Source organism: Colletotrichum gloeosporioides, assembly GCF_011800055.1.
Source record: "Colletotrichum gloeosporioides strain Lc1 chromosome Unknown consensus_41, whole genome shotgun sequence".
Taxonomy (NCBI): Eukaryota; Fungi; Ascomycota; class Sordariomycetes; order Glomerellales; family Glomerellaceae; genus Colletotrichum; species Colletotrichum gloeosporioides.
The window spans coordinates 320,364-331,823 of NW_025544686.1; the positions used below are offsets into that span (position 1 = coordinate 320,364).

Below are 11,460 nucleotides of genomic sequence, written 5' to 3' on the forward strand. Positions count from 1 at the left end.
TTACGTCTGTGGGGTGAATTAGCATCGATGACGGGTGATGGAAATGAGATGGAATGATGACGTACGAACTTGGCCATGAGGGCAACCATGAGGTCGAAAAGACCGATGGCCTCGACGAAAGCGAAACCCAGAATGGCGTAGGAGAAGAGCTGGCCACGGAGGGCGGGGTTGCGGGCAACACCGTTGAGGAGGGCGGCGAAGACCAGACCGATACCGATACCAGCACCAGTCAGACCGATGGCGGCGGAACCCATACCCAGGTTCTTGGAGACCTCGACCATGGCCTGGGCGATCTCAGAGGAGTAGGCGCGCTTGGCCTGGACCTGGGTGAAAGCCTTCTGGGCGGTCTGCTTGCGGGCGACCTGGAGGGGGCTGAAGCCTGAAAATTTCGAGTCGGGTCAGAAACGGTGATCGGTGAGGAATTTTTTTTTTCTGTGTCTCATGGTGTCGGGGGACGGGAAGGAAGATCGATATCGACATCGAATTGGTGCCGGCGAGGCCAATTGGTCTCATCATCGGCGGGGTATGTGAAAGTTGTGGTCGTCGATGCCTTCTTTTCCTCCTCTTGCTTTCCTTCCCTCCTCGGATTCACCTCGAACGTGTCTTCATAAAACTTACCAGAGATGGTGCGCTTGGGCATGGCAGAGACACGCACCGCAGGGCGGGCGGCCTTGGTGGCCATCTGAGTGGCGAGTCTGGAGGCGAGGACGCGAGTGGAGGCCATTGTGACTGATGGAGGGGAGAGGTGGTGGTGATGGACTGGAAGGAAGAAGATAGGAAAACAAGAGACAGATTGGGGATGGAGAGGTAAAGTGGAAGGAGGAAAGGAGGAGAGAGAAAAAGCTTCGGAGACGGGAAAAGCTCTGCTCAGGTGATGGGCAAGCTCGGTAGAGCGAGAGGGCAGGGGCCCGGGCAACGGGACGGCGGAAGTTGATCCAGATGGCTCGGCCGTTGGGCCAAGGTCGGTTCCTCAGGTTCCACGGGTTGCTACTGTGTGAGGTGAAAGACGGTAGCAAAGAAGCCTGAGGTTGATACGGTGACTGGCAGTGCGGCAATACTGTAGCCATCCACCAGCATCCAACCATCGGATCAAACAGGAGAGACATTGGTGAATCCAGTCGCTCGGTGGGCCCGGCGCCGGGATGGATTTCGCAATGTGCGAGGCGTCCCAATCAGGTTAAGACTTGACTACCTGTTGACATATCGTGGACCTCCCATCCACACAATGGACCCAACACACACGCCCTCGCACCGATCTCGGGCATTGTCGGGAGGCTGGGCGGCGAAGGGCATCCTTGATAGCGAGACGGCGCTGCAGAAGGGTTGACTTTGAGCATAGCATTGCTGCGCATGCGCCTCAGGCTTTGCTGCGCTGCTCAGAGGGATGAAAGGGCGAAAAGTCCCTTGGCCGGGAGCACGAATCATGAGAAGTGGGTTGGGCTGTGTCAAGGCTGCGAATCCGCAAGGTTGGGTCCGTTACGGCCGGCTAAGGTAATGGAAATGGCAATGGATATCCAGTTTGGTTCCGTTACGGAGATGCTATGCTGTTGGTTGGGCACACGATGGATTATTCTCATTGGAATTGTTCAGCCGCTGCTGATGCTGGCTGATGAACGGATCGAAGGTAAGAGATATCGATGACGGTGGATGTCGGGGGCTGCCAGCGCCTGCCAAATCCGATAGACGGGCATCCCACGGCGAGAAAATTTTCTCAAAAATCATTCCCTCAGGCACAGCGCGCTAGAGAAGAAGTCAGCTTTGATATCAAACCGGCCATGGCTTGTGGTGACCCCCACTCGACACCGTCAAAGGCCCCCACTTTGCGGCGGTTGGGTCCAATCAGCCGCAGCCTGGCACTCACACGTGGGTGGACCCGACAAAATAGCTCAAGCAAAAGCGACCCTAAGGCGCCAGAAGAAAGTGGGCACGATGGCCCAGCTTGGATCCGGTTCCAGAGATAAAAAGGGACGCGGTGAGACGGATCGCGGTTTGGCGGCCGTGGCGAGCGGTGGTCTTCCGTTCTGTTTTCCCTCTTCATTTCTTCGCGCTGTTCCTCCCTCCCGTCCACCCTGTGTCGCCATTCTTTCCAACCGCCGCTTATCAGACTTTTCGCCGGGCCGCACCACGGGCGAGATGGGATGAAGTCAATCGAAGCACGCTGGGCGCATAGACCTAGCGCTGTCAGGGACGCTTGTCGGCGACTGCACCCGAACACTCACACCCCCTTCCAGGCGTCGCCCCCTACCGCATAAACAGTAGACGAGTGTTACGTGAGATCCCGGCAGAAATCCAGAAACCTGGCTGGCGTGCGCTGGCAGAGAGGCAACAGTGAGGTGCTGGCAGCTGCCGGCTCGGAAAACCCGCCAATGGGAGATGCCATCGCTCCATTCAGCCGACGTCCGAGGCTCCAGTGTCTGAGATGGCCGAGATGGGTGCGACGCCGTCCAGCGTGGCCGTATTGCAGGGTCCACAAAAGCGCTATCTGCGAGATTGATTCAGCGTCAAACGCAAATCTAGCGTTGTGTCAATCCCAGTGCTTGGTACCACCAACGCAATGCAGCCCTTTCACAGGCTTGGCCTGCAGTACGTTCACACCTCATCACTGCCGTCCGTAATGTGCCGGGTCAGTCCTGTCTCGGAGGTCCAGGTACCATTACGGTTCGAGGTACCTGAAATGCCCGGCGGAAGAAATTTTCGCGGCCAAGCCGTTCAATGCCAATGAGCCACTGATGGCTGCTCGTAACGCTGACAGCAGTGCCGCGGGTACGCTGACGGTCGCTGAAGAAGAAATGCCGGCACAACGTTGGCGCTCCTGGGCGTGGGCGATCGGCGTTGTCTCTCTGTCCTCTGTCTCTCGGTGCGTGCCTGAGGCGTAAGAGCCTCAAAAAATGACGCATTACCGGCGGACGTCTGCATCAGCCACTAGAATGCAGCCCCAATCGTGTTGAGACCGGGACGCCAGCGGTTGAGTCGGAGCTTGCTTGTGCTTCCGAGTCGGTGTCTGACTTCTGCATTTTGATCGTATCTTAAATTGGGTGCAGCTGGTGTCGCAAGACAGAAGCAACCGCGTTGCTGACGCTATCGAGCCAATTGAACGGGAGATTCGACGACACCTGTTCAAGCCACGGGGGTCAGAAGGTCAGACGGAATTGATTGAGGTGCCCATTGTTACGGTTGGGATGATGAGGGCGACGGATGCCAGTCCGCCCGAGCTTATTGCAAAATTTTCTTCCCTTTGTTCCAGGTCCGAGCTCCTTGTTCCTTCCTTCCCTTGTGGTTGGGTTGGTTGGTTCCTTCCCGGCGGCGTCCCTTCCATGCCCGTCTCCTGCCGTCCTGGACGGAAAAAAATCAGGGCCAGGCACGTTCAGCCTTGCAACCCAGGCAGGCGCCGCCAAACGGGACGTCGTTGCCTTAGGCTCAAGCTTAATTCCGTTGTGGCTGCATCATCAACCGAAACACCCGATGGTGCCCAGCCTTTTTGGACCTGCGCCAACGGGCAGGAACGGGACTATGAGACGCCGAGGTACAATATACAGCAAGGTATAGATATAGAAAAGGACTAAGCTACCCTAATAGATATAACCTAAGGTATAAATATAGAAATACTATACTTAGTACTAGAAGATATAGAGGTCTTAAGAGAGATAAAGATAAAGTAAATAAGGTATAAATAACTTTTCTTTATAGTAACTTTAATTACTAAAGTTATAGGAACTTTACTTTATATAAGGAGAGTAGTAATAAAATAAGTAACTAGTACTCTATCTATTAATTAATATAATAATAAACTAATAACTTAATAACTTTAATAATAACTTTAATTTAGAGGGTACTATATATATTAACCCTTAAATAACTATTTAAAGTATATAAAAACTATAATTAGGAAGAGTATAAAAGTTCTTTATAAGTATTACTAAACTTAATATTAAGGATATTATTACTATATTTATTTTTAGTACTTATTTCTAGAAATAAACTAAGTTATAGTTAATAGATTTATAAACTTAAGTTTTAAACTATATTTATAGGAAGTATTAATAGGGGGTAATAGATTAAATAGAGTAGAATTTCACTATAATTCTCTAAAGTAATAAATATATTACTTATAGAGCTATTCTACTAAGAGCTTTATTAATTACTTAGATCGTATAAGAAGGGTAGGATAACTATAAGAGTTAAGGGATAAAGTAGTATACTAAGACTAATATAAGAAATTCAAATAAATAACAGGCTACTCACACCCCAGGGTGGGGGGAGGGTGGACTGTGAGACGCCACGCCCAGATGGTGCACTCGCCAATTCGAATCCCAGCGTCCTTCCGGAATGATAAATGAGTCTCAACCAACGGGAATAGCAACCTTGCAAGCACCCAGGAAGCTGCAGGCGACCTTGTCAGAAAAGTTTTCCATTCCCGGGGAGATTTCAATTGGGAAGGCTTCCAGTAATTCGCTTCAATATTCCATACGAAGCCCGGCCGATCACCTCCCTGGCCCTGCAAAAAATAGCTCCAACGAGGTCGACACGCATTAATTCCTCGCGCAATTGACGCCGAAAGGCGCATGCGACGGCGCCAGTGGTCCAGCAACCTCGGGCGAGTCCAACACGACGCCAGCAATTGGAAAAACATTGCGAAAAGTGATCTCGGCTGCCGCCATTCGCGACCATCCATCCAAAGCTTTGCATGGCCCAAGCTCCTTTCCCTTTTCGGCCTCATATCTCACTCCCTTCCATCCTCGACGTCTTTCTGCATCCGATAAATCCCGCTGACTTGCATTGTGTCCTTCCCTTCATGCTCCAAGTGCCTTACTTAGAGTCTTGCATCTTGGGCATGACATGCCAGAAAAGATTCCTGTCACTGGTTCTGGGTATCGAAGTATCCTTGACTCTGCCGAGGCACTCATCTCGCAGACACAAATTCAAACCTATTCGACGTTGGGCGATGCCTCATGTAATTTTTCAACAACCCGCGCAAATAAATTCGGGTGCTACCACCCTCATGATGTTCCGAGCAGCATACTGCGTATGCGCTGAACCGTCCTGTGGTTTCCTTCCCTTGATTGTCTTTGTGAATCCATGTGCGGGGTCCCAATTCGTCAACAGACACACAGCCTGGCTCAGTGAAATCAAATCCATCATCGCGTGGCTGTGGAATGAGATAGACCAGATCTCTGATCCATGAGTTAACCTCCGTGGTATCCTCGGCGATTGCTGAGTGGCTAGGCCCGTCCTGTTCGTGTGCTTGGCCGTCATCTGTCTTCTGTCTATTTACGCCGTAATTCAGATGTATAAAATGGATGAAAGGGCCGTTCCAGGTCACGTAATATTCTTTGCCCATCGCCTTAGTTATATAATCCTCCCCTGATGCCTTCGTTCTATACAGCCTGCCCATTGTCTTGATCAAAAACTCCCTGCTCATTGCGCTAAAGCAATTCCCGTCGGTGCTGGGAGTAGGTACAAAGACTGAATAGTCGGTGAGGTTTTCGAGGAGCAATACTTGAGCAGCTGTTCCCATTAGAAGCGCAGGAAACTTGATTGCAGTGGTGTCTCGCATGCATACAGACACAGGCAGCCTAGCTAGCCCCTCTGATTCTTGCTCGTACGTCAGCCCCCAGTCCAGCCGCTGGAGGCCATCATACGCCCAGTTAGGTACCCATTGTGGTAACTGATGCTCGACAGCTAGACGCTGCTGCAGAACGCAGGTTCTGCTGAGTAATGACGGCAGGCCGAAGTTTTGTGCGATCCAGATAGCGACTGACGTGTATACCTCTGCCGTCGTTTTCGTATAATCAGCCACAAGCCCGTCGCTCTCTGGGCAAGTCAGCAAGCCGAAAAGTGCGAAGACTTTGTCCCGTGGGTCCGATGCCCGGCTGCCAAGAGTTGCCTCCAACAGCCCAAGCAGCCCCTTGGGGTTCCCGTACGCGGGCGCGCGAAGTTCCAGGACCGGAGGCAGTCGGTCCAGGCCGGATATGCCCAGGAAGTATCCATCGTCTTTTGAATAATCCAATAATCCGATGTGACCCAGTCTAGGAATCTCCATCAGAGACCATGGTATTGAGTGTCTTCCACAAATAAGTGTTGCCTGTCTCGCCAAAGCAACTTCCTGGAGGACCCAGACTCGAGAGAAATATCGTCGTCTGAAGAGCCTACATAACGCCGCCTGCAGTAGTAGATGCAGATCGGTGTCCTCAGATACCCGCAGAGATTGGCCAGAAAGGAAGTTCAGCAAGTCATCCTCTTTGGGACTCGACTCACCAAGGTAGACAAGCACATGGTCCGCGCGAGAGTAGATTTGCTGCATCAGGCGTACTTGATGGCCCCTCTCCTGCAGGTCATCTTGGTTGATACAAATAGCGTCGATCCAAATGGTTTTTTTGCTACCCTGGCTTCTAACACGCCTCAAAGCTGCTTCACAGTTCGGTGTCACTAGAAACCTTCGAGAGTTCAGCATAATGGATCCGCTGCGTTCCATTTGTTCGTCTTCACCGCCCCAGGTGTAAGATATGGCATCGTATCGCAGGAAGCCGGAGGTGGTCGTCAGGTGAAGATTTCCATTGAGTGGGTCTTCGTATTCACCAGGTTCCAAAGTGAGAAGCCGTATATCTTTCGTGTTGTTCAGAGTCTGGTAGATGTTGTGGTAGATGTCCTCATCACCAGATGACGATAGATCCGGTTCGGTCTGAACGGAGCCACAGCTTAAGCAACTTGAAATGCCGCCATTGGTAAAAACGTCCAGTCTTCGACAAGATGAGTTGTGCCATTCTGACATGGTTGAAGGGTGAAAGATCTGAACGTGCGTTTGATATAACGAATATGTTCTTCATTGAGGTGGTTGATGTAGCGTTTGTGTAGGTGGTAAGTCAGGCTGCCTCGAGGCGGGGTCATGCGAGTGAGCCGCATGCTGAGCCTGGCCGGTTCATTGGCAGGCATTTCAACAAAACATCGAATCATATTCCAGCAGATGTTTATGATGTGTCATCATTCTCTTGAGGCGCAGGGGCATGTGCGCAGGCGAAAGAGGGAGGCTGAATTGGCAGCGCACAACTGCCAATTCATCTTTAAACAAACCACGTTCGTTTGCTTCGCAGGCAAAACGTCTTTTCAAATTTCCCTTCTAATGAATGCGCTTAATTCTCTTCGGCCTGACAGACAGGAACAAACAAACCTTTCCAAATTACCACGCCCACTGGCTAACGCCTTTCGCTCTGAGAATTGACATTCAGCACGAACCAAGCCATCCGGCAAAAACATCCTCTAACACTACGCCTCGATATTCCCTATTTAGCACAAACGAACGTAAATTCTCCCGTTTTCCATACGCCTTTGTGGGAAGTCCCATCCATGTACAAAAGTCCTTGTATTCGCTCTGGCCCATCAACCCCATCGGCCGCGCAGAAAACTGCATACTTGCTGAATCTGCCCCTCGTTGTCCTCCCGTTCGGTCTCTCATGGAGCCACGTGAGGGATTTCCCGTTCGCAAAGACGGAGACAGTTCCCGGGTGGGTAAATTGAAACTTCCCGTAGTCGTCTGGCTCTGGCAAAAGGTAAATGTTGGCCTTGTTCCAGCCCGCGTAAGCCTCTAAAGTCTTGAACGTGATCGGAAAGCCATTGTCACACCGTGAATACGCCTCGCTCGCCAGACCAGGGAAATCTCTGTCGTTCCTTAGAAATACGAATGAATACGTCTCGGCAGTTCTCCTCCCATCGATATAGTCGCCAAAGATCTTAAACACCCATGGCGGGGGAGGAATATGCACATCCTTCGCTCGACCTATCACATTTTTGGAGAACGACTCGTAGGATTCTTTGTCGTACGCCAAAATTTCGTCAATAATGCGTCCAAGTTTGAATGTAGGGAACCGGATCGCGCCGGGGTCTCTCTGGGACACCGTAATCGGCAACCCTGCCACCTTAGACACCGAGCGATACTCTCTCCTGAGCTGAGGAATCAACGAGTCCGGACTTTGGAATGTGTCCTCCGTCCAGTTGGGTATCCATGCTGAATCCAATACGACTGCCTCGCTCACAGGCACACGCCGGACAACATCGACAGCCCTCGCAAGAAGGGCCGGCAGGCCGAACCTCTGAGCTATCCATAGAGCAGTCGATGTGAAGACCTCTGCGGGTGTTTTGGTGTAGTCTGCTGAAAAGCCCTCGCTCTCAGGGCAGGTGATCAACCCGAATACGGCAAAGACCTTGTCGCGTGGATCTGCTGCCCGACTGTTACGAGCTAAGTCCAGGAGGCGGAGGAGGTCGCCGGTGGTTCTAAAGGCCGGCGCCTTGAACTGGATTACTGGAGGTAGCGCTTGCAATCGTGGTATTCTCCCGTCCTCTGATACTAAGCCTGATAAAAGACCGCGAGCGGCCAAGTTGTTCACGTGGACCAACGACCATGACAATGTGTGGCTTCCGCAAATGAGAGTTGCCTGTCTTGCCAGTGCAACTTCTTGGATGACCCACGCCCGCGAAAAGTACCGACGACTGAGGAATCTCACCAAAGCTTCCTGGGTCTCTTCTCGGTTGCCCGGCGTCGAGTTGTGCTGAGCCCAGGTGAGGTGTTTGAACAGTGCCGGTATATCACTAGTTGCCTCTCCCACATAGATGATGACTTCTCGTGCGCGTGAGTATATCTGCGGCATCAAGCTGACTTGGCGTCCTCGTTCGTGAAGATCATCCTGGTTGACGCAGATAGCGTCGATCCACACTATCCTCGGTGTCCATTCTTGCCGAACCCGCCTGAGTACGGCCTCGCAGTTCGGAGTGACTGGGAAATCTTCCGAAGCAATAGAGACCCGGCCGGACTTGTCAATGATATCGTCGTCGCCTGCCCAAGTGTAAGAGATGGCATCGTACTCCTCATAGCCCCGAGTCGTTGTCGTGACAGCGAGGCTGCAACGGACTGCATCGCCAAAGGACCCAGGCCAGACGGTGAGCAAGCGGATCTCGTCCTCTGCCAAGGGCTGGTAGAATATATTTTCGCTGTCGACCCTATGGCACTCCTCAAGTGAGAATGGATCGAATTCCAGAGAGCTTTTCAAGTCATTGTCGGGATCGATGTCGAGCTCCGCCCAGAACTCGTCCCAATCCCCATCATCCATGATGGATCATGGAATTAGTTTATCGGCAGTTTGTTCACTAGATCAACGCGATTATGTCGAATCATGCAGAAAAACGAATCAGGCTATCACGGGCGGGGTAATGCGGCGGAGCTGTGTTGCACATTCGTGCTGATTGGTAGGGACTTCACGAACCCCCGAATCAAGTTTCAATAAGTAGTCGTGCTGCTCCACACGTGCATGACATTGCCTCCTTTTCACTGGACGCAAGATCAGCTGTACGTTACATCCATTTTCTGAGAGCAAATCCAGAAAGCTTCGCATTGGATCCCACAGATTGAAGCCGAAAGACTACTGCCAGCCCAATCCGTACGTGTTTGGTTTTCCAGCATTCAACCTTGTCTGCCCTGCCCACATGGGTTAGAAAGCTCTATGTTCACAAACGGTGATGTTGCAGCTTTTGTGGCCTTTTGACCTTGTATCATTACTACTAACCTAGAGTCATCACGACCATGTATTTGAGAGATCGAAAATGATAGCCATCAAGTGTTGTTTGGTTTTATACAATGATTTTATATATACACGAACATAGTGTACCCCCTGACTTTGAGGATAGCCGACTCTTTCATCACGCCGGACCACTCCTCCCATCCCCAGCAAAATCCGCTCGCAGATTCCCTTTAAACGCAGCTGTCGCTGCCAGGAACGAAGGTTCCGTCAGAGTTCTCGCAGCCGCACTCGCCGGTGTTGGGGTCCTTGATGCATCCAGCGCCCTCGCCGGAAGAAGATCCGTTGCCGCTGTTTCAACTCTCGGTCAGCAAATTACATTCTTCTTCGTTCCCCCAAACGCAAACCACCAAAACTCACCTCCAGAAGAAGGTCCAGCAGTCCGCGTCAGTCGTCATCTGCGAGCTCGAGGGCGGGGTGCAGGTGTACGCGGAGCAGGTGCCGTAGGGGGCGCCGTTGTTGCCGTCGTACTGGTGGTCCGTCTCGAAGACGGCGAAGGTCTGCGTCTTGGAGGTGCGCGTGTTGTGCGAGCACTCGGCGGCCTGGATGGCCTTGGACACCTTGGTCGCGCTGCAGCTGTAGACGCTCGGGCAGGCGCCCTTGGTGTTGGAGGTGGCCGGGTCGAGGGTCGCGGCCACGAGGGCGGGGGCGGCGAGGAGGAAGTAGGCGAACTGCATTTTTGTTGTTGGTTGGTTTGGTTGAATTGAAGCGAATGTCTTGTCAAAAGAGTGTGGTCTGTCTGTGTGGTCCGGCCTGGGATTGTTGAAATGGTGATGATGGTAATAGCAAGAGGCACATATTGGATCAAAGGAACTTTTCCTTTTATATCATCTCCCTCACCTCATCGAAAATGGATCGTCTGCTCTTTGCCCATTCCCCATACTGTCAACTCCTTGGTTCCGAAGCTGCGTAGCGTCGACATGTAAATTAGCTCCCGACCCGCCGCGTTTCGAACAGATTCCTATCGGGCCATTACGAGCAATCGGGTCGCGGCTCCGGCATGTCCATCCCGCCCGGCCGGGAGACACCCCTGCCCTCCCGCCGCGGTCTGGACCAAACTTACGTAGTTTCTTGTGTTTTCGTCCGCGTTGCCTGTTTATATTATGTTTTGACAGGAGGTTCAAGGTGCACTGGCAATTGCTTGAATTTTTCTCCTGAGTTTTCTGGAAACATTTCTCCCCCACAGTCTTCGATTTCTCGTGGTGGAGCCGGCAGCACACTAACAGTGTCTCGACCAGAAGCTGTGTGACGCGCCACTCCATCCAAGTTAATAAAACAAAACCAAACAACGCTCATCTCCCGAGACAGCACCACCACCACCACCAGCACTCATCCTCGAATAATTGCGGGTGTTTCTTCTAGACCACCACGGCAGTCTGAAAGAAGCACAAATGTCTCGGAAAACCTGTCACTTCCCGCCTTCACGTAAGGGTCAGTCGTGCACCTCCCCCAAACCCATTGTGGTTCATCCCAATTCCCCACACCACGCCGCCAGCCAGCCAGCCCTGCTCAGGGGGGGATTGATTGCTTGTTGCAGCCGCAGCGGGAGATTAAAGGCGATCAGTGGGGTTTCCCGCTCCCTCAATCAACAATGCAGCTGGGGTTCAGCCACTGCCGGCAGGTTGAGTGGTTGCTGACGACGCGCTGCAGTTTGCGGTTCGTTGTTGCAGGTCTGGATGAGGGCCATTTGTCTACGTAGGAAATGGTTCGGAGGATGGATGCGGGAAGAAGAAAGTTGCTGGCGGCTGCGGGAACGCGTATTACGCAGCTGATGTTTCTATTCTTGAACTTCCGAAGCTTTCGATCCCCCTTTCTTAATATTCAGGGAAAATCGTCTGGAGCTTGCGAGAAGTATGAGTTGCAACGTTGCAGGACCTTTCCCCTTCGTCCATCGAGT

General features: G+C 52.0%; 3 protein-coding genes across 3 annotated transcripts; all 3 read right to left on the reverse strand.

The window, feature by feature from the left end:
- Positions 1–724, reverse strand: GCG54_00005679 (ATP synthase subunit 9; the record flags this gene model as incomplete). The annotated part of the gene is made up of 3 exons (XM_045405697.1): positions 1–6; positions 66–379; positions 619–724. The coding sequence occupies 3 exons, from the start codon at positions 722–724 to the stop codon at positions 1–3; spliced, it is 426 nt and encodes a 141-aa protein (XP_045264799.1).
- A 4,235-nt stretch (positions 725–4,959) lies between these two features.
- On the reverse strand, positions 4,960–9,098 carry GCG54_00005680 (uncharacterized protein; the record flags this gene model as incomplete). The annotated part of the gene is made up of 3 exons (XM_045405698.1): positions 4,960–5,019; positions 5,108–6,737; positions 7,297–9,098. The coding sequence occupies 3 exons, from the start codon at positions 9,096–9,098 to the stop codon at positions 4,960–4,962; spliced, it is 3,492 nt and encodes a 1,163-aa protein (XP_045264800.1).
- A 638-nt stretch (positions 9,099–9,736) lies between these two features.
- On the reverse strand, positions 9,737–10,240 carry GCG54_00005681 (uncharacterized protein; the record flags this gene model as incomplete). Its single annotated transcript, XM_045405699.1, has 2 exons — positions 9,737–9,854; positions 9,924–10,240. 2 exons carry the CDS (start codon positions 10,238–10,240, stop codon positions 9,737–9,739), a joined length of 435 nt encoding a protein of 144 aa, XP_045264801.1.
- Between the last annotated feature and the right edge of the window lie 1,220 nt (positions 10,241–11,460).